The 27,612-nt window shown below is 37.2% G+C and overlaps 1 protein-coding gene across 6 annotated transcripts in view; it reads right to left on the bottom strand.

Annotated features, from left to right (window-relative positions):
• The window catches only part of ESRP1 (epithelial splicing regulatory protein 1), a 58,395-nt gene that overhangs the window by 7,424 nt on the left and 23,359 nt on the right, over window positions 1-27,612 (bottom strand). The window contains exons 11-15 of one of the 6 annotated variants that reach the window (XM_061172256.1): window positions 26,213-26,431; window positions 23,760-23,958; window positions 20,485-20,653; window positions 5,139-5,289; window positions 1,485-1,594 (exon numbers count right to left, since the gene is read on the bottom strand). In XM_061172256.1, coding sequence (XP_061028239.1) covers window positions 1,520-1,594; window positions 5,139-5,289; window positions 20,485-20,653; window positions 23,760-23,958; window positions 26,213-26,431 — 813 coding nt within the window. In that variant the 3' untranslated portion in view covers window positions 1,485-1,519. Of the gene's footprint in view, window positions 1-1,484; window positions 1,595-5,138; window positions 5,290-20,480; window positions 20,654-23,759; window positions 23,959-26,212; window positions 26,432-27,612 lie in introns of those variants that run through there. The other 5 variants (XM_061172251.1, XM_061172252.1, XM_061172253.1 and 2 more) reach the window with 5 other exon arrangements.

Genomic DNA, 27,612 nt, shown 5'->3' with positions numbered 1-27,612 from the left:
CTTCCAACCCAGAATGGGGGTTTTTACAACTTCAGAATGAGAGGCTAAGACTATAACTGTCATTTCTCAGAGACGACATTGCACTGGCAACCTCTTTTCTAATTTAGAATCCATGTGGTTGAAGCCCACATGGTCCTTGGCCATGAAAATGGTTACAAAATTTGAAAATGACATGCCAGCAAACCAACTTCAGCAAACCCAATAATAAAAAATGAAGAAATAAGCCACACCAATTCCGGACCATGTCCTTATAACTCTATCTCTTTTGAGGAGACTCACAGGCAATGTCAGTATCCTTTAAGGGAAGTTTATAGATTAATGGGGGGGGGGGGGGAGAACTATCAGGATCCCTTTCTTCTAGATTTAGTTTAAAAGAGAAGAAAGACATGCAACAAAAACCTCACAGTCATTTTGGAATGGAGCATATTAAAAGTATACCCAGATGAAGCTTAAAACCATTATGCTAAGTGAAATAAGCCAGTTATGAAAGGACACATATTGTGTTATACCATTTATAAGGTACCTAGAATAGTCAAATGCATAGAAACAGAAAAGAGAATAACGGTTCCCAGGGTGCTGGGGAAAGAGGGAAAGGAGATTGTTTAATGTATTTAGAGTTTCAGTATGAGAAGGTGAAAAAGTTGATGGTGGTAATGTTTGCATAACAATGTGAATGTACTTAATGCCACTGAACTATACACTTAAAAATGATTAAAATGGTACTATGTTATGTATTATTTTACCACAACATTTTAAAAAAAAGAAACTAGGAAAAAAAAGTGTAACCAACTCGATAGAATTATCATATGACTCAGTGATTCTACTCCTAGATATATACCCCAAATAATTTAAAATACTCAAATATTAGTGCATAATTGTGCATATCAGCACTATTTACAATATCCAGAAGGTAGAAATAGCCCATATGCCCATCAACAGATAAATGAAAGAAACAAAATGTGGTACAGCCATACAATGGAATATTATTCTGTCACAAAAAGGAATGAAGTACTGATACACACTACAACGTGGATAAACGTCAAAAACGTGAAATGAAGCAGATTGGTTGCCTGGGTCTATGGGGAGGGGAAATTGGGAGCTACTGCTTAATGGGTATAGGATTTTCTTTCAGAGTTAATAAAAATCACTTAATTGTATAGTTTAAAATGATTTATTTTATGTTATGCGGTTTTTACCTCAATTTAAAAAAAAAACAAAAGAAAGAAAGAAAGCATACCCAACCTGTATTCCACATATGAATAAATTTCCAAATGGAAAAGTATTTCCATATATGTTGCTTAGATACTATCTACTTAGATGACAACCTTAATTCCAGTCTCCATTCCTTCTAGGATTTCTGACATTCTTACATCACATAAAGGGAAGATGGCATCTGCCACCTGACTTCTAAAAAACACTTTGAGATTCTTGACCTCTATTTGTTTGGCCCTTTATAATTTAACTTTCACATCATAGAGCCTTACCTTCTTTTCTGAGGATGGTCTAACTGCTGGGGCCCTTAAATACAAACCCATTCTTTGGATAGAGTCCTGGCCTGGTCATTTGTGTGTACAAGTCCATCCTCGGTTGCATACTAAAATGCAAGTTAAAACAAACAGGATCAAAAGATGGACAAACTGTCACTATGGATGGTTAGTATTTCAACTGAATAGATCTATCAACTGAATTATAGGACATTTAGACCATAGGAAACAAGTTAACGCTGATACAAGCCATATAGGTAACTGCTAATCCCAAGTCGTCATTTCTTACTTAACACGTCTAAATACCATAAAAATCCCTACTAGGAGGGAAGTTAGATTGAGCACGTGGATAGAAAAAGAACATCGTACTGCAACGCCACCAAACACTTCAGATCTTGATAATAGTACAGTTTCCGTCACACCACAAGTGTGACTAGATATCAAATATTTGAGCACCAACTATTTTCAAAGGTATTCTACAATAAGCCCAAATTCTCTATATAACTTGGTGAACTTTAAATAGTATTAGATATATTTGTAATATCAACCTAATTCTCTCAGCAGTGCAGCAAGTAAAAAGCAGTGAGAGGCCCAAGGAGATAATGAATAAAGTCAGTACTTCGAGGAGAAACAAAAACTAGCACTACTGAAAATGCAAAGCCATTGACAGTAAAGGTTAATGCAAAGAGCAAATGAAAAAGTTAAAGGACTTATATAAGATACCTAACAGCCCATTTCAGAATAAGAGGCCCATTAACTAAAATATAGACACAGATTTATTTCCATGACCAGAATGACATCCTCATCACCAAATATTTTTATAGTAGTCTTTTTGCCTTCGTAAATTCAATCCTCATTCTATTAATCTCATTTATCAAAATGGGCCTAACTCGGGTACTTTCATAAGAATGCAGATTTGATAGCAGAACCCATGTCCTGCATCTTGCTTTAGCATCAGAATTCTTCCCTTTTTGTAAATCCTTGCCCTTTCCAACTTTACAGCCCCCTCAACCCCAAATGAAGTACGGAAAAATTAAGTTGGAGTAGTTTTATAGAAAGAATTTTGCTAAGGATAGAGGAAACATACATCCAAAAATTAAAAATAACATTTATAAAGATGACATGCGATTTTATATATAAAATATATATATATATTTTAAAAGACAGAAACAGAAACCATTAAGAGATTTCATTCATTCAACCAATTATTACCAAGGATTTGCTTAATTACATAAGTAAATTATATAATTATGTAGGATGAATCATAAATAACCAAAAATCAAATGAAAACCTCCCATGAAATCAGCAACAGCAATAAATGCACCATAGGTAAAGATAGACACAGATTACACTTGAGAACAATTTTTTTTTAAAGCCATCCATTGATTTTTGTCTTGTGACAGACAAAGCCATATCTAAAAGAATCTAGACTCTCATGGTTAGCGGCTATTACTAAAATAACTGAGAACAGGCAAAAATAAATAAGGCAAGGAAGGACTCTTAAAGGCAGTAGAAAATATAAGCTTTTATGTAAGAGTGATATGAAATTAGGTTATATACAAAAGATTTTAAAAGTATGCATTGTAACTACCTTAAAGCTCAAATTACTGAAGAATAATATGATATACTGAATTAGATAATTCAGGTTCCTATGTAATCCCACTTTATTGATCCAGTTCATAAATTCCAAGCACTTCAGAAATGAAGGCAAATGCCTTGAGACAAAATAATTGCACAGAATCTTTGTGTTTCTGATTATACTAGGTCTGCTCCAACCCTGAATGATTCCCTAGAAGCTACTAGAAGATAAAATAACTTCAGGGACTTCCCTGGCCATCTGGTGGTTAAGACTTCTAATGCAGGGTGTATGGGTTCGATCCCTGGTTGGGGAGCTAAGATCCCACATGGCTCGCAGACGAAAAACCAAAACATAAAACAGAAGCAATATTGTAACAAATTCAATAAAGACTTTAAAAATGGTCCACATCAAAAAACATCTTTTAAAGAATAAAATTTTTAAATAAAATAAAATAACTTCAGTCTGTAGCAGTTTATCTTAATTTTGAAGCATGTCAATCTTTTAGCCATAAATCTAGAAATAGCTGCTATTATGTGTTTGTGGTATAATAAATACCCACAAAAGCCAGCCATGGCACTCTTCATAGTAAGAGCAATTTTGCTTACTCTCATAACCAATATATGTGTATGATCACTTAATTCTATTCAGTGTGAATGTAATAAAAGTTAATTAGTCAAAACAAAAGAAATTAATTCAATTGACTACTAAAACCTGAAACTTTGCTTATACTTTCTAGAACTGGAAAACCATGGGAGAAAATACAAAACTCAAATGTATTCTCCATGAGATTAAATAATCTTTTCAATAGCCTTCAGTAAAATTCTCTACTCTTTTCATAATTTAGCGAATCAGATACGAAGTTCAGAAAGTAACATTTTTACTCCTGCAGGGGTTTCCAACAGGCAGCATAATTGTTTAGGCAAGAAGTAAAGTATCTACTGATCTCTGAAAAATAGCTTACTTCTGGAAAGAATGTGCTAAGCCAAGCAGAAACAAAAGATAACTTTTGTCCACCTTCATTCAGTCTTTTGCTATCAGACACAGATTTTCTTCATTTGTCAAAAAATATCCCATGATGGTAACTTGGTAGGTTCGGGGCATCCCCACTGACATCATTTTAGCTGAGCTCCACAATCCTCCATGATTCATGGATACCAAGAGCTTGTAAACCTGTTCTAATAGTGAAACGGCACCTGCAGGCACAGCCCTTATCATGCTGCACTGTAAATGCTCAAGGGCTATTTTAGGATTTGATTATTATGCCTACAAGTGCTTCTTAACTCTGAAGACTCAAGCACGGCTCAGCTCCAGGAGGAAAGACCATTTTGGCTTTTAGTGCAATTAAAAGGCTGCAAGATACTGATTTTCAGACGTTGCAGGAAAGGAAGGAGTTCGGGTTCTAACCATGTGATTTAAGGAAGGAAAGGTGTCCGCTCAGGTGAGATGACAATGAGAAGATTTTGCTTGCTGTTAAGGAGCTCTTACCAAGCTGTTCTTAAGTCAAAGAACAACTGATGGACACAGGCAGTCGCAGAAAAACTGACAAGAGTAAATATCAGTTTCACAAGAATTAACAGATCATAAAAGACTCACTGAATATCTTACAGCTTATTTTAAGGAGTTACCATCTAAAGATTCACTGAGTCACCCGTATTTTTCCAGATTAGGCAGAGAGGCCTCGGACTACTTTTTAAATACTCCAACTCCACGTTTGAGGAAAATTCCTTCTTAGCCAATCTTACTATAGATGGAAACACCCACATCACTGTGTGCCCTAAAGAGCTTTCTCAAAGCAGCCCAATTGGGGAAAAAAAAAAAAAAGCATCAATAGATTAAGTTGAAGTAATTAAAACAGCATGGGAAAGCCCCAATCCTATTAAAGGGATGAGTTTGAAGTTAGCACTCAGACAACTAGTCCCCCTGACTTTGACTCTGGTTCTTCATAAAGAAAATCTATTTATTAACACTTGTACACACGAGTTTCAGAGAATTTGCTTCTTTCCTGGCTGCATTCTTTAGGCACATCAACTTAAGTAATAAGGGCACTGAGTATTTTTCTTCTTCAAGGTACTGACCTGGTAACCTTGGAAGAAGTTAAGAATTTCCTTAACTCCAGTATTGTAGGCCAGGCCCTGCATTCTGACCACCGTGCCAGGCTGTGGAGGGACACCGCTAAGATTAGCAGCTGTAGGGAAGTAGCCAAGACTATTGGGCGAACCTGGGGGGCTAAAGGGAGAGAAAGCACAGTGAACCAATAGAAATAGACAATGTCTAATATTTACTCTAAAAACATTACTTAAGGAAACAGACTTTCTCAAGGTGATCTTTCTTAGAATTCTTAGAGTTATCTCTCCCAAGACAAGTACACCATAGCTATTCTGTCCCACAGTTCCACAAAAGCCAAAAGTTGAAAGATAGAAGGGTTAATGCAGAGTTGAATACAGGGTTTCCCCAAAGATCCAGTTCTGTTTGAGAGTCCTAAATGAAGGAAGGAGAGAAGGAAACTTTTGCAGCCACTCAACCACAAAGCACCACTTCCAAAGCCTAGCTCATTGATGATTAACTGGCTAGTTATCAGGAATACTAAGGCATGAAAATGCACGAACACAAAGGAATAGTAGAAACCATAGCCACAGAGACCAAAAAGTATACAAAATGATTGCTCCAAAGAATAGACTGTTTTACTCCTATACACAAATGTACAACACAGTAAGTACAGCATAATAGGACAGCAAAGTACTATAGCACCCATGAGTTATTGCTTCCAACCTGACTGAAAAAAAAGTGTGGAGGGTGGAGAGGAACAAGTAAATTGGAACGGATGCATACAAACTACATCACTCACCATTAACATGAAGGGAAATTGACAATGGGTCCTCTTTGTGTATCTGGGGCAATTACTTCCAAGGAACAAAAGCCACATGAATACCTAATCATTCTTCTTCTTTTTTTAAAAAAATATTTATTTATTTATTTGGCCGTACTGGGTCTTAGTTGTGGCACTCAGGATCTTCGTTGCCACATGCAGGATCTTCAGTTGCGGCAGGTGGGATCTAGTTCCCTGACTGGGGATCAAACCCAGGCCCCCTGCATTGGGAGCACGGAGTCTTAACCACTGGACCACCAGGGAAGTCCCCCTAAGCATTCTTTATGTGGTAACTCAACTAATTACTATATTATGAAATTAGTTTCACCCTGTCCCTTACCCAATCTGTTTCCCACCACAGTTAGTTGCTAGATACCCATACTTAAAAATACATACGCATAGGGAAATTTTTTTTTTAAAGTAGTCATTAGCTTAGAGAGCAATAAAGACCCACAGCTTTAGATTATTAACTCATAAATCATTCTAAGTAGGTAATTATCCCATTTCAAAGACAAGTAAACACATAATGGAAGGGACTAAAAATCTTTGAGATTATCTATCCTACATAATCCTAACTGCTGGGTTAATAGGAATGACACCAGATGGTGAATCCAGTCCCAGACTCCATTTTAGTAGCACAGTTACCTTGAGCAAGTCACTTAATGTCTCTGAACTCCAATTTTGTCATTTGTTAAATGGGGATTACACTTCCTAGTTTCACGGAATTGTTCTTCAGCTTCAATGATTTAACATATCAAATTACTCCACAAACCATAAAATGCAATAATTTGTTGTTCTATTATTATTCTCACTCTTGCTATTTCCATAATCATTCTTCCATTTCATTTCTAAAATATGGGAGCCTCAAAATATTACTTGACATCAAGCTGCCCATAACCTGTTAAGTCTCTAAAACAGTGATTCTCAACTTGTCTGCATATTAGAGTCACTTGGCGAGATTTTTACAACTCTCTGAGGAGAGTCTCTTTAGAGATCAAGAGTCAATCTGTGTGTAACTGTCAGAGCAAAGAGAGGGAATGCTGAACTTTAGGCCTGAGAAGGACTTTAGCCATCATTTAGCCACACCTCCTCATTTTTACAGAGATGGAAATGGAAACTAAGAGTTAAATAATTTCCCAAAGGTCACACAACCAGTTAGCTCTTCACAGAACTGAAGAACTACCCAGATTTCTCAACTTCTATTTCAGTATCTCCCCCCTATACAAGCACCATTCATTCAAAGACCATATTTGCTCATGTCAAATGCCTGATAGATACTAACACTAATACTCAAAGACTATCAAGACTTCTGTGTATTTTGCTGAGTTACTCAGACTTTCCACACTGGATATGAAAATCAGATCATTTCCATAGTATACAACTTCTATGACTCTGACCTGGCATATTCTATGCCTCTGGTTAAAGATCTCTTATAAATTAAATCTAGGTATCTAGTATTGGGTTGGCCAAAGAGTTCGCTCGGTTTTTTCCATAAGAGGGCCCTAGTAGCGCTTAGTTGTCTTAACTTCATTCGAAACAATTCTGTTAGATTGCATTGTGACAGCTGTCACATCAGCGTGCATTAAAAAAAAAAAAAAACAACTTATCAAAATTGGTGATTTTTGTGTAGCTATTTTAATATTGAAGATGGGAGAAAAAAAGCAACATTTCCGGCATATTATGCTTTCTTATTTCAAGAAAGGTAAAAACACAACTGAAATGCAAAAAAAGATTTGTGCAGTGTATGGAGAAGGTGCTGTGACTGATCAAACGTGTCAAAGTGGTTTGTGAAGTTTCGTGCTAGAGATTTCGAGCTGGGTGATGCTCCAAGGTCGGGTAAGACCAGTTGAAGTTGATAGTGATCAAATCGAGACATTAATTGAGAACAATCAATGTTACACCATGCAGGAGACAGCTGACATACTCAAAATATCCAAACCAACTGTTGAAAATCATTTGCACCAGCTTGGTTATGTTAATCGCTTTGATGTTTGGGTTCCACATAAGTTAATGAGAAAAACTTTCTTGACCATATTTGTGCATGCAATTCTCTACTGAAACATAACGAAAACGTTCCATTTTTAAAACAAATTTGTGACAGGTGATAAAAAGTGGATACTGTACAATAATGTGGAACGGAAGAGATCGTGGGGCAAGTGAAATGAACCACCACCAACCACACCAAAGGCCAGTCTTCAACCAAAGAAGGTGATGTGTGTATATGGTGGGATTGGAAGGGAGTCCTCTATTATGAGCTCCTTCCGGAAAACCAAATGATTAATTCCAATAAGTACTGCTCCCAATTAGACCAACTGAAAGCAGCACTCGACGAAAAGTGTCCGGAATTAGTCAACAGAAAACGCATAATCTTCCATCAGTATAACGCAAGACCGCATGTTTCTTTGATGACCAGGCAAAAACTGTTACAGCTTGGCTGGGAGGTTCTGATTCATCTGCTGTATTCACCAGACATTGCACCTTCAGATTTCCATTTATTTCGGTCTTTACAAAGCTCTCTTAATGGAAAGAATTTCAATTCCCTGGAAGACTGTAAAAGGCACCCGGAACAGTTCTTTGCTCAAAAAGATAAAAACTTTTGGGAAGATGGAATTATGAAGTTGCCTGAAAAATGGTAGAAGGGAGTGGAACAAAACGGTGAATACGTTGTTCAATAAAGGTCTTGGTGAAAACGAAAAATGTGTCTTTTATTTTCACTTAAAAACCAAAGGAACTTTTCGGCCAACCCAATACCTTCAAAATACAACCAAGATAAAATAAAAGTTATCTACCTAGAAATTTAAGGCTATAAATGACAATTATGTTCAGCATCTGTAGGGTAGCACCTATTCCAATGAAGCCAAAACACAATACAATTGGGATTCACATCGTTATTCTTTGCACTAGGATTATCTGCTGTAGACAAGATATCTTAAGAAAAATTAAATAATCTGTATCTACCTGACAGGGCATGAGAATAAGAATTTTCTCTCAACCTAAATCCCAGGTCTTTCAGATTATTGAAATAAAAAACAGCAAGAAATAAAGTAACTTGTGGAGTAAAAATGACAGTATAGAGACAAGGCAAACTTATACGTAGAAAATCAAATAGAGTTTGTTGAAATATTACTAGAATAAGCCAGTTTGGCAAGGTTACAAGATATAAGATCAATGCACAAAATAAATTAACTACATTTCTATACACTACAATGAACAATCCAAAAAGGAAATTAGGAAATCAATTCCATTAACAATAGCATCAAAAAGAACAAAATATTTAGGAAAAAAATTTGACAAAGGAAGAGCAAGACTTGTACACTAAAAACTATGAAACACTGTTAGAAAATAAAAGATCTAAATAAATGGAAAGACAGCCCATGTTCATAAACAGAAGATTTAATTTTGTTAGAATGGCAATACTATCTCTAAATTGTACAGATTCGATGCAATAGCTATCAAAATTCCAACTAGCTTTTTTGCAGAAAATGACAAAACTGAAGCTAAAACATATATGGAAATACAAATGACCCAGAATAGCCAAACTTTGTTAAAAAACAACAAAGTAGGAGGACTTACATTTCCTAAATGCAAAACTTACTCTAAAGCTACAGTAATCAAGATGGTGTGGTACTCTCATAAGGGTAGGCAATGATCAATAGAATAGAATTTGAGAGGTGAGAAATAAACCCTTACATTTATGGTCAACTGATTTTTTTTTTTTTTTTTTGGCCACACTGCACAGCCCACGTGATCCCAGTTCCCCGACCAGGGATCAAACTCGGGCCCTCAGCAGTGAAAGCGTGGTGTCCCAATCACTGGACAGCCAGGGAATTCCCTGGTCAATTGATTTTTGACAAGGGTTCCAAGACAATTTGATGAGGAAAGAATAGTCTTTTCAGTAAATGGTGCTGGAACAATGAAATATCCACATGCAAAAGGATGAATTTAGACCTCTACCTCACTCCATATAAAAAATTAATTCAAAATGGGAATATACCTAAGTGTAAGAGCTAACACTACACAACTCTTAAAAGAATATGTAGTAATACATTTTCATGACCTTGCATTATATCTGACAACAAAAGTATAAGTGAGAAAAGAAGAAATAGGTAAGTTGGACTGCATCAAAACTTAAAACTTTTGTGCTTTAAAGGACTCCATCAAGAAAATGAAAAGACAACCCACAGACTGGGAGAAAATATTTGTAAGTCATATAAGCTCTCCTACCTAGAATATATACAGAAATTTTACAATTAAAAAACAGTAAGAAAAATAACTCAATTAAAAAATGTGCAGGGACTTCCCTGGTGGTCCAGTGGCTAAAACTCTGCTCTCCCAATGCAGGGGGTCCCGGTTCAATCCCTGGTCAGGGACCTAGATCCCACATGCTGCAACTAAGAGTTCGCATGCTGGACTTCCCTGGTGGCACAGTGGCTAAGAATCCGCCTGCCAATGCAGGGGACACGGGTTTGAGCCCTGGTCCGGGAAGATCCCACATGCCGCGGAGCAACTAAGCCCGTGCGTCATAACTACTGAGCCTGCGTTCTAGAGCCCATGAGCCACAACTACTGAAGCCCGTGCGCCTACAGCCTGTGCTCTGCAAAAAGAGAAGCCACCGCAATGAGAAGCCTGTGCACCACAACAAAGAGTGGCCCCCGCTCGCTACAACTAGAGAAAGCCTGCATGTAGCAATGAAGACCCAATGCCGCCAAAAAAAAAGCCAGTCACAGAAGACCACATACGGTATGATTCCATTTATATGAAATATCTGAACAAGCAAATCCACAGAAACAGAAAATAGATTGATAGTTATTCAGGGATGGGGGAGGGGCAAGTAAAGTGGGTAGAAGGGAAGTGAATGGGAGTTTCTACTAATGGACACCAGGTTTCCTTTGGGGGTAATGGGTTACTCTAAAATTAGATTGTTATATTATCTAAAAATTAGTTTACACAATTGTTCTAAAATTAGCAGCACAACTCTGTAAATACACTAAAAACCACTGAATTGTATACTTAAAATAGGTTAATTTTATGATACGTAAACTACCTTAATAAAGCTGTTTTTAGGACTTCCCTGGTGGTGCAGTGGTTAGTAATCCTCCTGCCAATGCAGGGGACATGGGTTCGAGCCCTGGTCCAGGAAGATCCCACATGCTGCGGAGCAGCTAAGCCCATGCACCACAACTACTAAGCCTGTGCTCTAGAGCCCACGAGCCACAGCTACCGAGCCCACACACCACAACTACTGAAGCCCGCATGCCTAGAGCCCATGCTCCGCAACAAGAGAAGCCACCGCAATGAGAAGCTCGCGCACAGCAACAAAGAGTAGCCCCTGCTCACCACAACTAGAGAAAGCCCATGTGCAGCAACGAAGACACAGTGCAGCGAAAAATAAATAAATAAATAAATTTATTTTAAAAAATAAGTAAATAAATTAACTTTTCAACTAATCCAATTCAGTTAAGTACAATTTACAGTCAATGTTTGAGATATTTAATGCTTTCCATGGAAAGTTACTCAGTTATCAGAAAATCTTAGCCTTTTTCAAATCCCATGTAATTTAAGGAATGGTAGGGAGTGCTGTATGTTATAAGGGAAACAATTTTAAACATAAGAATAGCTTCAAAGTATAAAGTATAAATGGATTATGCCATCATCACAGAATAAATGGATTATGCCGTCACCACGGGATAAGGATAACGTAAAAATTATGTGCATTTGCTTTGTGGAGGTGGTTTAGAGAAAGATAAGGAATTTTTTAACCACACCCTAAATAACGGCAAAAAGAGAGCTGTCCATCAAAACAAGACTATGCCAGTAGCTCATCCTAACATTCATTTTAAGTCATTGTTTTGGGTTTTTACCTCCGTTATATCTTTAGTTAGGTTTCAGATTCTCAAGTGTCAGTATTTATCAGTCTCAGGTGTACATGGTAACAATAATGTAACCGCTACTCAAAAGCTACAGAGGTTCAAAAATTGATAAAACTACAAAGGAACCCAAGGGTTAGGGGCCAAATGAGTGAGTCAATGTAACCCTGAACTCCGAGGTCCTACAGTGCATGGAGGGACTGTACCGCATCACATAAACTAACAAGGATGCACTTGAGCTGGGTAAGAAACCCTGCTGGAGTTGCCTGAATGGGCAAAGAACTGAAGGGAGATGAGAGGAAATGAAGGGGAAAAACTAAATAGCACAAGAGGGGTCTCCCCAAAGGTTTATATTCAGAAAACTGCTAGAGCATCGCAGTTATGAATACATTACTGCTGAGACTCATTCAGCAAGTCACACTGAGATTGCATTAAGAAATTACTGAGGACTTCCCTGGTGGCGCAGAGGTTAAGAATCCGCCTGCCATTGCAGGGGACACGGGTTTGATCCCTGGTTCGGGAAGATCCCACATGCCGCAGAGCAACTAAGCCCATGCGCCACAGCTACTGAGCCCACGCACCACAACTACTGAAGCCCGCACGCCTAGAGCCCGTGCTCTGCAACAAAGAGAAACCACTGCAATGAGAAGCCCATGCACAGCAACGAAGAGTAGCCCCCCTCGCCACAACTAGATAAAGCCTGCGCGCAGCAACGAAGACCCAACACAGCCAAAAATAAAAAATTAAATTTATTTAAAAAAAAATAAAAGAAAGAAACTACTGAATGAAGCACACCAGTGACTACATTATAAAGTTGGTGAAGATTTCCTCCATGGCAGTACTCCATGTTCTCTCTACGTATTTGGGTAAAAACTTTCAAACCCAATGTAGAGAAAAACTGTATTTCCCTGAGAATTAATGACTTTCTTTCCTTTGAAATTATGAGTTTTGTAATTCAAGTTTCCTCCTGCTCAGAGCCCATGATTGTTATGCCAATATTAATTTAATTGCCTAAGATTCTGTAGTCAGACTATCAAACATTTCTTCCTATCTTATATTTTTTCAAATCCTAATTTACATAATCTAATTTTATAATATTCTATGTATCCTAATAACTCATAGAAAATTCTTTGTAGAGCAGGGAAAGATATGAAAATACTGAAGGCCAGGGTGTCTAACAACACAATATATACTCTATCGGAAACAATTCTCATAACACCCTTTCATCTAATAATTACAAATTACTAAACATTGGTAATACTGATGTTATCAGGTAGCATTCCAAAATAGAAGTAGTCATAGCATGACAATATTCATAATTTGAGGACTTGCCATATTTCTCTAGAGGAGAGAGGATCAAAGCATTATCTTTGATAATGAAGAATAGAAGAATAGAAGACTATATTCTCTCCTCTGGATGAGAGGACATTAACATAGAAAATTAAAACACATTAATTAAAAAACACAAAAAAAACATAGAAAATTAAAACACATAAAAACACATTAACATAGAAAACACGCCGAGAAAGTCTTGCAAAAAGAAATCTGGTTTCCACTTCTTGCAAAATTACTGCACCAAGCCTTTGTATTAAGGTTATTAACATCCCTAGTGTTACAAAGACCATATATTTTTGGAAAGTGACTGGAGAAACAATGTTTTAATCCTAGCAAGTGCAAAAGCTGGAGTCACTTTTCATGTAGGAAATTTCTGAACTAACTTGTTCATCTGAAATGAGCAATCTCAAGAAGGATGACTTTTCAACATTCTTTTTGAGTTTAATACTGAGGCAGAGGGACTGATTATCACATCTGGATTCTCAATTTCTGTTAGCTCTTCCTAAAGGCTGTACAAGCTGCTCTGTGCATGTGCATCTACCTCTTGGAGAAAGTTTAAGCAACCAACAAATATAAAAACACTTTGGAAGGAATAAAGAAATCTTCTAAGAATCTATTTCACTGAAATAGTAAGCAAATTTAGGTACTGTCAAAATAGTTTGGTAACTAAACTTAACTTACCCTAATTATGTCAAAGATTACCAAAAACAAACAAAAAAAACCCCTACTACAGTTATCATAATATGCTCCAAATACATAGTAAAGTTACAGACTGCTTACTCAAAACAAGAATTGCCCTCACAAAGCTTCATTTTACATTTGAAAACCGAATCCTATAGTAGAAATTATTTTATAAGTAATCTTTTTGCTTCATTTAAAGTATAAAATGATAACAACTGATCTTACATATTTAGAAAACAGTGACATTTTTAAAAGTAATATTTTGATGAAAAATCTAGATGAAGAAGGAAGCGAAACACACTGTTAACCATGGACATTTGTAACAGAAGTAACAGAAGACAACAATTTCCAGAGAGGCACATTTACAGAAGTTATTATTTTGTAAACTATTTTGGCGTTTCTGTTTTTTAAATGAGCTTTTGTCTTGTTTTGGAACAGGAATAACATACAACATTGAAAGGTACAAATACAGAGCCAGCAGTATGACTTCATCACACCCCTCCCCCTCCAGATCAGAACCTCTCCAGAAGCAATCCCATTCTAGCTTCGTGGTTATTATGGTTTGATTATTTTGAACTTAAATGGAAAATGTTTGCTAATAAAGCCATTTTGCTTTTGGTTTTAAAAAAAGGCAGCTTAGGGACTTCCCTGGTGGCATAGTGGTTAAGAATCTGCCTGCCAATGCAGGGTACACGGGTTCGAGCCCTGGTCCGGGAAGATCCCACATGCCGCGGAGCAACTAAGCCCATGCGCCACAACTACTGAGCCTACGCTTTAGAGCCCGTGAGTCACAACTACTGAGCCCACGCTCTAGAGCCAGCAAGCCACAACTACTGAAGCCCGTGAGCCTAGAGCCCGAGATCCACAAGAGAAGACACCGCAATGAGAAGCCCACACACCACAACAAAGAGTAGCCCCTGTGCAGAAACAAAGACCCAAAGCAGCCAAAAGAAAAAAAAGGCAACTTAAAAGACCACATAACACACAGTAAAGAAAATCAAAAGTCATTACTCTGTATTATTAGATAAAATTCATAGACAAATGTCAATTTTTCCTTTAAGCCTACTTCAAGGTAATGTCTTAAAGATATACCAAGGAAATGCTTAAATAGGGCAACGGAGGCAAAATAGGTTTATCAAGATTGGCACATGTGTTTTAGTTAAGTTCTGCTTTAACTAAAGTCATTAAGGCTTAAAAATAAGGTGCTTAATTTAAAGATATATTGGGCACATAAATAGCAACAGGTGAAAGAAATGATCTCTAGGTTTTTGTGCTTTAAAATGTACTGCGGGTAAGGGTATAGCAGGGTACACATGGAAACAGATGATACAAGATTGGGAAATATTGATATTGTTGAAATGGGGTAATAGATATTCTCCAAAACTATGTTAGTTTGAAAATTTCTGTAACAGATTCTTTTAAAGTTATGCTTGAAAGTAACATGTGTAATACCATCCCAATTTTGTAAGAAAAAAAATCCTTAGGGGAAAAAAACCTTATACATTGAAATCAATCAAGTGTTTTGGGTAATAAAAAATTTTTTCCTTGAAGTTCACTGCACTTGATAATTTTCTACAGTGCTAAAAAGAATTTTAACCATATTTTAAATTCCCTGAACTGCTCATCATATGAATAAGGTCTTTAGACTAACAAATGACTATTCCATGAAACTACACTGAATTCTCAGGGACTGATAGTATAGACTGAATTGCCCACAGCAGTTCCTGCTTACATCATTTAGCAATGTCATTCAAACTAAAAAAAAAAAAAAGGGTTGTTCCCACCAACAAAAGTTAGCTGGTGCTTCTCCATTATAACAACATTGCCTGATATGGCATTAATATTGCATTGTTACAATGTTCTAGTATGATTTCACTGCATGCTGAGTTCCAGTTTGCATTTGTGGCACTAAATGTTTAAGTTATAAAAATAATTTTTTTAAAACAAGAATTCTTTCTTTTTCTTAGTCCTATCAGAAAGCTTTCGGGACTTCCCTGGTGGTCCAGTGGTAAAGAATCCGCCTTTCAATGCAGGGGATGCAAGTTCGATCCCTGGTCAGGGAACTAAGATCCCACATGTGGCAGGGCAGCTAAGCCCCCGTGCCACAACTACTGAGCTCCTGCACCTCAAAGAGAGAGCCCGCATGCCACAAACTACAGAGCCCATGTGCTCTGGAGCCTGTGCTGCAACGAAAGATCCCACATGCATCAAGGAAGACCCCGCGTTCTGCAACTAAGACCTGATGCAGCCAAAAAATAAATAAATAAAATATATACCAAAAAAAAAGAAAGCCTTCAATGAGTAAATTAGAAAGCAAATTTAACTTTACATTTGGTTGTCAAATGTTACCATTGCGAGAAACTAGTTAAAGTGTATATGGGATGCCTCTGTACTGTTTGTTACAACCGCTTGTGAACCTATACTTATCTCAATAACAAAAGGAAACTGGAATAAGAAAGCCAAGTGTTCAAAATAGGAAATGCATGCATCTCTCAGAAGCTTGGTATTCTTTTTGGCTCAAGTGCAAAGAATTTCAGAATAGAATATAAAAACACCACACAACAAACCAAGCGTTGCAGAATGCCTCAATATTACTAAATATATGTATTCATTGCTTGGGTAGAAAGAATATGATTTTACAAGTAATGGTGATCGAAAAAATAAAAGTCCCCTCCTACACCTCCCAAACCTTTCTCATGGGCATGTAAATAAAGCATCACTCATTAAAAACGTCAAACATCCCTTGCCCTCTCTTCTGGTTCAAGGTGATATGTTATGATTTATAATGTCCTACAAAAGGTGCAGCAATGGATACACAAAAGACATTTATGTTAATCCATCTTTCTTTAAATTACATGACATTTCATTGAAGACCCAGCATGTTTCTTACCTGTGCTACAGCTTTGATGCAAAAGAGAATATTCTTTTCTAAGAAAAATGAGAGGTCAGAACAAAAGGTAGGACTTTATGTAATGGGAGAGACAAGGTGTGATAAAACAGAGTTCCGAGTAATAAGCAGGGTAGGCATGAACAGACAGTCCCTTCTAATTGTTTTGTACCCTGGGCTAAGCTCTGGGATACTGGGTAACCGAAATCTTCTTCCAAAGGGTGAAAGGAAAAACCAATGTTCATAAGCAGAAAATAGAACCACTTGCTTTAATTTCACTTGCTCTTCAAGATGCTGTTGTTACAGCCACACATTTAGACTGCTAAAAACTCATTTAACAATAAACAAAAAAAAAGTAATTCACTGGTTCACTGTTTTCTCCTTAAATGTTCCTCAAGTAACCCAAATCCTTATGATGAACCACCCATCATAGGTTCTATCTCCAAATATACCAAGTTAGAGGAAATAAAATAAGAACAAATGCCCGCTAGCTGAAGGAGCCCTTTGAATTCACTGACTTTGCACAGGGATGAATTCTGTCAGCTACTCTACACCAGAAAGGGTCCATATTTTATTAACCCTAATATGCCCAATATGTCGCACACAGAGGTACTAAATAATAGTTTGCCCAGATAAATTCAAAGTTAAAAACAGTTAAAACAGTCACTTTTTTTGAGGGGCATACTTTTAAAAGTCTGCAAAATGTTAGCATCTTGATGTTTTAAAGTAATAAACATGTTGCATTGATCTGAAGTCAAACAGACATTTCATTTAAAAAGTGGATAACACATTTTAAATAAACTATACTCCAATAAAAGTTTTTTAAAAATTAAAATAACAAGTAGAGGGACAATATTGTGTAATAAACCATAATGGAAAAGAATATATAACTGAATCACTTTGCTGTACAGCAGAAATTAACACAATACTGTAAATCAATATACTTCAATGAAATACAAAAAAAAATGGAGGGAATTTAATTTTTTTTAATTTAAAAAGAGACAAACTCCAGAGTTTCTGATTTAATATCCTGTTTTAGCCTAAAGTATGCTATCTCACACTTTCCTATGTATCAGAGAATAGGCCAAAATATACTTAAACATTTACGTTACAGAGCCTCAAATGCCTTACAGCCATGTGATCTTAGAAATTAATGGCTTTCTCCCAAAACTGTAAAATATTTTATCATTTTTGGAATTTGCTTTTTAAATTATTACAGATTTTAAGTATGGTTAACAGCACATCCCCATGTTTGAACAGTTTGTTTGTGTCAGTAATTTCACTAGAATTAGGGAAATGTAAATTAAGAGAGTGAACCATACTAGGAGTTATTTGGAAATATTAATTTAAATATAACACACATGACTTTTGATTTAAAAATCCCACTCCTGTGAAATTGTTCTACAGAAATAGAAGTATTTAAAGATCAATACGAGTTTTGTTTAACAGAAAAATAAAATTAAATGTCTATAAAAATAAAGGAATTGTTAAATTATGATATATTTTCACTCTTGGGATATCATATGGAAGTTACAAGAGTGAGGTAAATATACAGATATTCCTTAGGGAAGAAGTCAATGACATACTGGCAAGTTAAAGCAAACAAACAGACAAAACAAACCAGTGGGCAGTACGTTAGTACGCCACATTATTTACAAGCACACAGATACGTGTATGTTATCAAATTGATAGTAGTGGTTACTTTTGGACTTGGTGTTGTGTAAAATGGGAGTCTACTTTTACTCACTACTTCTATCCTCTTAGACTTAATAATGAGGACATTACAAACTTTAAAACTACTAGTAGAAAAAAATTAACATATAAGCAGGGGCCCAAAATTACAGGAGCTATTAAGCCATAAATGTCAGTTCCCCCTTGCCTTTGGGGCTTCAATTCAAGACTCAAGTTCCCATCTCACTATGATGGAAAACTATTTCTAAGAGATTCCTTCTTTTAACAGTGTCCAGATAGCAAGGCAATGGTGGAATTGGATACTTTGCAAGTGTATTATAGGCACAAGAAATTGCACCAGGCATCCAGTGGCACAAAGCATTCCACTCCTGACATTCTGATGGTGTAAGACAGGAAGACAGATATCTTTCTTATAACCAGAGCCACTACCAGCAAGTGACTGTCACAGGGTCTAGAGAAGGTGACAGGTGTCTGACATAGTACTCAACCATGAACAATTACTCATGCTTCTGAGCCCTTTCAAGTTTTCAAAAGATGGCCAGCTGATGATTATCATGGCTTTCTCCCTATTCTCCTTCCCCAGGAGAATAAAGAACATTTTCAAAAAACAAAACAAAACAAACAAACAAAAATGCTATTTTCAATAGCATGCTATTTTCAATAATGCTATTTTCAATAGCATTAATAAATGTTTTTAAAATTCCTAAAAAAATTAAATTTAATTAATAGTGGCTACCAGCTTCACTGCTACCAAGATTCCAAAGTTCTTGCTCCCTATTGGGAAACTGTAGATGGAGAGGGAATAAAAAATACAGTGTGACAGGGAATTCCCTGGCGGTCCAGTGGTTAGGACTCCGCACCGCCACTGCAGGGAGCCTGGGTTCGATCCCTGGTCGGGGAAGTAAGATCCTGCAAGTCACGTAGCAAGGCCAAAAAAAACCAAAAAAAAAAAACCAAAAAAAAAAAAAAAAAACCCAAGAAAAACACCACACAGAGATCAGATAGGTAAGTTCCAGGCCACTTATCAGAAACCTCACATACACATTGGTGGATGTACTCAAAACATTTATTTTAAATAGCTTGAGAAGGAAAAAACAAGGTCTGGTATACTTTGAAAATTTTTTGAGCAATATTGCTTGTGCCAAAGTAAAATTTTATTTTAATAAAGTGAACTGGTTAGTAGCTAAACAAAGACTTTTTCTTTTTTTGGCTTTGCAGCATGTGGGATCTTCCCCAACCAGGGATTGAACCTGGGCCCCCTCCAGTGGAGGTGCGGTGTCCTAACCAATGGACCGCCAGGGAAGTCCAAACAAAGACTTTAAAAAAAAAAAATTTTTTTTTTTTTGAAAGGAAAATTGAGAACGAGAGGTTATTATATATCCAAGTTAGAATCACAGGCAATCAGACCTGGGAGGGACTCCAAAAGCTTGGCTGATCTCATCATCTTGTAACAACCAGAAAGGTCAAGTGAATTGCCTCAGGTAGAAGAACAGATGAGACCAAAACTCGGGTCTCCGAATTTCCAGACTGACAAATTTCTCTCCATTATATCCTGTTGCCTCCAAGAAATTGAGGACAACTAAAAATAATCAGATTTAAAATATGTTGATTCTAATAAAGTACTGAATAATCTCATTCTGGACTTGTTAGTAAAGATTTAGAGGGGAAAGAATACAAGCCCTATAAAATTTAAAGCAACAGTTTTTATTTATTTTGGGTTGACATGAATTCATGTTACTTAAAAATATAATTGTTCTCACCATGGATTTTCCCGTTTTGTAATTCATTCACATGATACTGCCACCCTATCACAATGATTACTGTGCTACTCACTAACAACCCTAAAATAGAAGGAAAAATGGCAAGTTGTATACACATGTAACCTAAAAGATCATGCTGTCAATAGATGGTTAAAAAATAAACATTTTGGTTTGTCTTGAAACAACCTTCTTGGTCAGAGATATGACCAGAAACCGTTGCCGGTCATGCTAACCTTCAACGTGGCAGACAACATTCTTTTGTGAACTCAGGCAGCGGCTATTAAAGGAGTCCTTTGTTTCTGTCCCTCATTTCCACTTCCATCAGAGCCTTACCTGGGATAGTACGCTGTGTAGTTCATGAAGAGCTGGGTGCCCGCTGGGTAGTATGCTGTGGAGGGCTGCAGTGCTCGTGGATTCAAGAGCACAGAGGGCTGATAAATGGCAGCTTCAGGAGGAATAACTGCTGCAGGAGCTGGAAATGTGTAGGAGGGAGGAGACAGGCCTAAATAAGCAAAGAGAGAGACCTTGAGATATATTTGTAGTAGTTGATACATGTGCTAGCACTAAAGCTACAAGGTTGCTGTTCCCTATATACATTTGAAAGAAAGAGACCAGTTCAGTATACCATCCCAAGCATCTTCCTTTTGGTTATACAGATAACACCTAGAAGCAATCTCAAATCTCACACACTCTGTCAACCTAAAGAACGGTTCTTAGTCTGAAATTTGGAAAAACCAGTATCAAGTGGACTTTCAAGTCTTTGCAACCATTTCATGACACGTGATTTTTTTTCCCCACTCCTAAGTGCCAGTTACCACAAACTAACTCTTTGAGGAAAGAAACATGGGACAGACTGACATTTAGTGTAACTTCAAACCAAAAGCTGGGTTTTTTTCCTCTTTGAGCACTATGCTGCTAGTTCGTGTTGTTATCTACTCTATAGTACAACATGAAGACAGTTATGATAAAACACTATTCACCAGGACCATGTACTAGGCCAAAGCATAGACTGTGCCAGAGTAAACTGACCGAAAAGGAGTAGATTAACTCTGGATCATGTACACTTCAAGGCAACCCGGAAGATGGGTTTTTGATGCTAATCTACATCTTCAGACCAGTCTAAAAAATAAAAAAATCCAACCTGGGAGATAACCCTGAAGAAATATATGTGCAAGTCTTCTTGAGAGTCAGCTGATGAAAATCTGATTCAGATTAAATAGAAAATAGAAAGGATGGAATTCCTTTGTCTTTTGGTTATGCAACATCTTCAAGGCCCAGTAACTCACTTAAGTCAGACCACTTGCTGGTCACTAGCTTTAATGTGTAGGATGAACACAACTCTCCAAGCCATCTGCACCCAACAGAAGAGATAACTGAGAGGTTGCCTGAATTTGGAATTCCTGACTTTAATTTTCAAACCTAGAACCACCTAATATATGTTGCAAATAGCTGAAGCCCACTGGATAATTTTCACAGGAAAATCTCTACTGTCTCTTTTGCTCTTCTTATGAGTTTCTATATGTCTATGGAGATGAGTGAGTCAGCTGAATATGGGTACATAAACCCAAGACCTGGGAATTCCCTGGTGGCCTAATGGTTAGGATTCCAGGGCTTTCACTGTTGTGGCCCAGGTTCAACACCTGTCAGGGAACTGAGGTCCTGAAAGCTGCGCGGCACGGCCAAAAAAAAAAACAAAAACAGACAAACAAACAAAAAACCCCAAGACCAACATATTGATTTCATATTCAATTTTTGGGTACCTCCTTCATACCCATCAAAAATTGCTACATGGTAGATACCTAATGTAGATAATTTTAAAATTATGATCCCTGGCCTAAAAGAGTCCACAAAAAGGGCAAACAGAACAAACCGAGGCACCTAAGTCATAAAGAGATTGTTACCTAAAGCGAGTTGGCAGGAAAAAAACAAGTCCAGTAGAACAAGCATATTAGCATGCATAAATTAGAATTCTGATTTTTTAATGAGTGAACTCTTCCACTTAAATTGACAAATGGCCAAATTTTAAATAAAATTTTTAGAAAGTATTAAAAGATATGGAAATATATCTTATGTAAAAATGCATTTAGATTTAACAAAAAAAAATTTTTTTTTTTTTTTGGCCACGCATTGCTTAGCATGCGGGATCTTACTTTCCCAACGAGGGACTGAAACCGTGCCCCCTGCAGTGGAAGTGCAGAGTCTTAACCACTGGACCGCCAGGGAAATTATTATTATTTTAGGGCTTGTGAGGGGGAAAAGGGAAGAAGTAAAAGTCTTACAAAGTCTGTAATGACGACTTTTCCACCAGGAAGAGAGGAATAAAAGGATATCACAGCAAAAGGATTTGGGTTACACATGATGGAGAAATTCCCTTATCTCATAATGCCTGACAGATTATCAGTACGAGAAATTGTAAAAGTTACTGATATTATCAGTGGTTTATGAACAGGAAACCTACAACTAAGATTACATTAAGATATCCACTTAAGCCCAATCATGAATTTTTACAACTTGATACTCATTAATGATCAACTCTTAGATATCCACCAATAGCAAGCAGCAGATAAATGGAACATTAGCAGTTAGGAATTCCAAGGGAAATAAAGGATTAAGCCCTACTGAATGTCCTATGAATAATACTTTATCAAATAGGTTTATTGGTATAGATCCCTCTTTACTAGAAAGTGATGTCTTAACACTCCCCACTTTATTGGAATCAAGCACATAATCCAGTTTACTTTCTCAGTTATCTTTGGACTGTATTCCAAGTGCTACTTTCTTTAAACATACCCAGCATGCTTCCTAACAAGGTATGTCTTACTCAAAAGTGAAAACTTGGTCAGAAAATTCAAGTTTTAAACATCAGATCCCCAAATGTTCCTTAGTCACAAACCAGAACTTGGTCTCTCGACTAAAGGGCTTATTCCTCTCAAACAGGATTCCAGATGGCGTGCACCCAGGTGCCAATGAGCAAGAGCATGGCTTGATATTAAGCACTGATCCTGCGATCCAATGGTAACTTTGGCTAATTTATTTACGCATTTATATCTTTTTTTTACTAACTTGCTCATTCCAGATATCCTGGAGAGCAAGAGGGATGCTCTTCAGGTTATCCTTCCCCAAAAATACTTACTGCTCAAAAAATTAAAAATGCAAAACGGGCATCAACTCACCCTTCTTTAAAAAAACAAAACAAAAAAGCTTAATGTGTTGCAGAAAAAAAAAAAAGGATCTGTCCATACTTATTTTACCTTTAAATGTTATGTATTTAATATGTAATATTTATTACGTATTAAAATATCTACATAGCCAGGTTGTCTCCCAGAGTCAGTGCTTATCTTGAGCACACTAAGCTTCAGAAATCAAGTGCTATCACTGGAAAAGCAAGAATATAATTTGAAAGGAGGTATTTGTAGAATCTCTAATTATGGGTGTCCACAACCAAGGTCTTAAATGATTATCAGATACTACCGATTTCAGATGGGAAAGGCTTATGTAACCACCTCACCTGCCTTAGAAAGAACCAGGGGCACAGAAAGTTATGAAAGCAGCTTAAGCACCTACCAGCATATAGCGTAGAATAGCGCCAAGACCCAAGAAAAACTTACATGGTAACTTACATGGCGGTGGGGATAAGCCATTTCGATTTAAAGTGCCCCCCATTAACACAAAGTTCATCTCCTCAGCTGAACACTGAAAGACTTCAACATATCTGTCCTTCATGGTTTTTTTATGACACTTCTGTGCAGCCATAAATGCTCTGTCCGCAGACTTCATCTGGATAAAGGCATCTCCTGATGGGCGTCCCTGAGCACGTGGGGGAAGAATAAAAACAAAAGGAGACTGTCTCCTTCAACAAGGAAGTGGTTGCTTACAAAACATGCACAGTGACAATCACCCATAGTACAGACATTTTGGCCATAACATCTGGGTGACAGTATGATCTACTGAAATCAGACTTATGTTTCATCACCTAATCAACAGAATTGCCCACAAAACCTTGAAGAAATAGTTTTGAGAGCTCATAGCTGAATGTGATCCTTTTTGATTTTTTTATCAATTAGAATTAGATTTATGGACTTTTGAAAGCGTCTCCTTGTGACTGCAGTTTCAAAGTATGGGTTTGTATACTGGGTTTTTCCTTTCTGAAAAATCCGATTAAATCTTACTCAATTGAGAAAAGCTAGTAACAGAACCAGTATTAGAGTTTTATGCATCCTCCTACATGAAACTGAACAAACCAGTGCTCTCTTTTGTCTTTCAAGTCTGTCTCTCACTGACCTGCAACATCCCTTCCCCTTCTCCCTGAAGCCTAGATTGGGATGTGGCTTGTGGATAGGGAAGGAGGAGAGGAATTGGGAGTTGCAAAGCACAGTGAAGGGTGGTGAGAGCTGTTATCATCAGCATTGCTTGGGAGCCCTTCTCTCACCTCTTCCCTTGCATCTCTGTTTTAAACCTTGGCCGACAGATGTTTATAGACATTTCCTCTGTTACTAATAGCTTGCTAAAGATCCTATTTAAAACAAAGCTGGTAGATGTCTGCTCCACAGAACCAGAATGCCTTAGTTTTATTTAGCATAGACATTTTATGGGCGAGAAAAAAGGCACAACCAGCTTATAAGACTCCTTTTTTATTTTATGGATTTCTTTAAAGTCTCTAAGGGACTAGTTATTGCAAATTATTACCATGCAAGTTACCATAAGAGTTACCATACCAGGGAAGTTAAGGACACCAGGGAAACCCAGTCCAAGATGGAAAACTAACATCTTCGAGGCAGCTAAGAGCTTGTCCATCATCAAAGAAGCATTTCTCCCAAGTGTAGTCACAATAGGTCACAAGGGTCAATGAGAGGCAAATCTGTCCACTGTTGTTAATCATAGAGTAATAATAGCCCCTAGGTTATTAGAAGTGGTGACTCAGAGAGAACCCGAACAATTCCCTGGTGATGCTGAACTGTGGGGAATTTTATTCAAAACGAATCCCATCAGTGAAGCATGCGGAGAGGATTCCTAGTCAGATAAAATGCTGCATAGCTTAATATTGACGTGAGAGTTAGAATGAGCATGTGCTGGTGTGGAACACCAAACAGGGGCTCAATGTTTTCTGATTCCTTGTACCCAGTGGCATGCACTTTCCAGTGAGACAGGATTATGGTTATGAATGTGACCAAATCATCACATGAAAAGAGAAAGTGGGAAACTAGCAGTTTAGAAAAAATTGGTATTTTTAATACAAACCTATATTCAGACTATGATGCACAGAAAACATCTTATTTTCAAAAATTGATACAACTTTGCTTTTAATAAAGAGTTCCAAAATTTTAATTACAACTACGTGCTTTATGGGTTTTTAAAGTTCTGTCCTGCTTATGATGGCACAAAATACTGGCAAATTGCCCAGCAACTAATATAATTAATTTTATTTAAAAAATGAGAGATACCAAGCCAGGAACTACTTTTAATATGCTTAGAATATATATTGCATACTATAAGAATCTGATTAGATTTTGATAGAGGATTCTCAACAATTAATTCACTAATACATTTGAGCACCTTTTATGATCACATACTGTTCTAGGTGGTATAGATACAAGTTCTTTTTGAGTTTGCACTCTACTGAATGTAATTTGATATCTGCTATATATATGTGAAATAAAATAAGTCATTTCTAAACAGTCTATGGATACAAAATACTTGGGAGCACAGACATGCTCATTGGTTTATATATTGTCTATGATTGCTTTCACACTACAGCAGCAGAGCTGCAGACTTCAGTAACTGCAACAGTAAAATGTTGTATTAGACTGGTAATGTATTTGTCTCCTACCCGATGCTATTGATAATTTGATGGATATATGTGATGATGGAATCAGGTGAATTTGAATTACCATACCAATGATAGCATTCTTTCTGGAGTTCATCTTAAAGACCCCATGCATTTATAGTTAAATCTTTCCTTTAAGACGTACTATACAACTGATGAACATTTGTTACCCTTTTATTGGAAGGGTGTATTTAATAAGAATAAGCAAATCAGTTTTCCAGTAAGTGACTTTCTTACCTGGTGATTCAATACCATGTGGACCCCATGAGTCCGAATATCGGTGGAAAATTCCCCCAGAAAGTCCAGGATATCCTCAATTGTGGCTGCATAGGGAAGACCTCGAAGGCGTATACAGTCTCTAATGTTTGTAGGGGGCACAAATTGCTGAGGTAGTACTGGAATAATGGGAGGGGTTGGAAGTGGAATGAGAGGGGCCGAGGAGAATCGATTCAGCACCTGTACTCAAAGCAAAATAGAAGTGGTTTAGAGCCCTGCTACTCCAATGTTGTCTTCAGACCAGTGCTGGCATCCCTGGAGAACTGCTAGAAATGCATAATCTCAGCTCCACCCTGACCTAGTCTATATGAATCTGCAGTTTAACAAGATCCCCAGGTGATCCACAAGCATGTTAAAGTTTGAGAAGCACTCATGGAGAAAGTTGTTCATGCTTTTCAGCTGGGAAAGCATGATACCAACTTTTGTGAGACGCCTGCTGAGATATACACCACACACAACACAATGCACTTAGATTAAGGACTTATCCACCTGGACAAATGTCTCACTACCTGCCTTGAGACAAGTATCCTTAAAGTCTGTTGCTTTTATAAGAATCGGGACATATTGTTAAAATGTGGACTTATGTACAACCTATTAGATTTCATTTCACTAGTGTTTCTCTCAATATTGTCTTCACATTCCACCTCCAAACCCAAGAAATATAAAGAAAATGACCCAGCAAAGGAACCACGGTCACACAGTGACTGTATTATATTAAAATATGTCACATTTATAATGATGTATAAAGCAGAAGGCAGAATGGCTGGGTAACGTAAACTTGAAAAAAATCAATTAGTGAAAATAAAAATAATCATGTGAATTTGAGACAGTGGCAAAACAGGGGATCTTGACTATTTTTTTTTTTTTTTGGCCACACTGCACAGCATGTGGGATCTTAATTCCCCGACCAGGGATCGAACCCGTGCCTCCCTGCATTGGAAGACGGAGTCTTAACCACTGGACTGCCGGAGAAGTCCCTTGACTACCTTTTAAATTCATGGAATCCTGCTATCTTGAGAATGGATGCGAGGTCAGGTACATTTTGGAGAAAGAATTGCTCCCAGGCAAAACTCATGTTACCAGGTTGTTGTCTACTTTTGTCTTAGTTTAGAATATGCCTACTAGTTGATAATACGAGGAGGCCTTTGTGCAAATGCCGTGTGTGGAATCCCCAGGATTTCTGAACCATTTACCACTGCAGGCTTTATCAGTTCATAACTAAATATAAGACAATCAATGAACTCCCCCAAAATTGCCCTAATTTCCTCACTCACACCCTGTCCAGTTGCTATCTGAATAAGAGGTGGCAACAATCAAAGAGTAAACACAACGCAGCCAAAGAGAAAGCAAGACTTTAAGAA

Source organism: Eubalaena glacialis, chromosome 17 (assembly GCF_028564815.1).
Source record: "Eubalaena glacialis isolate mEubGla1 chromosome 17, mEubGla1.1.hap2.+ XY, whole genome shotgun sequence".
In the NCBI taxonomy this organism is placed as follows: Eukaryota; Metazoa; Chordata; class Mammalia; order Artiodactyla; family Balaenidae; genus Eubalaena; species Eubalaena glacialis.
Note: the sequence above shows the minus strand (reverse complement) of the source record. Positions and strands in the feature narration are given on the sequence as shown.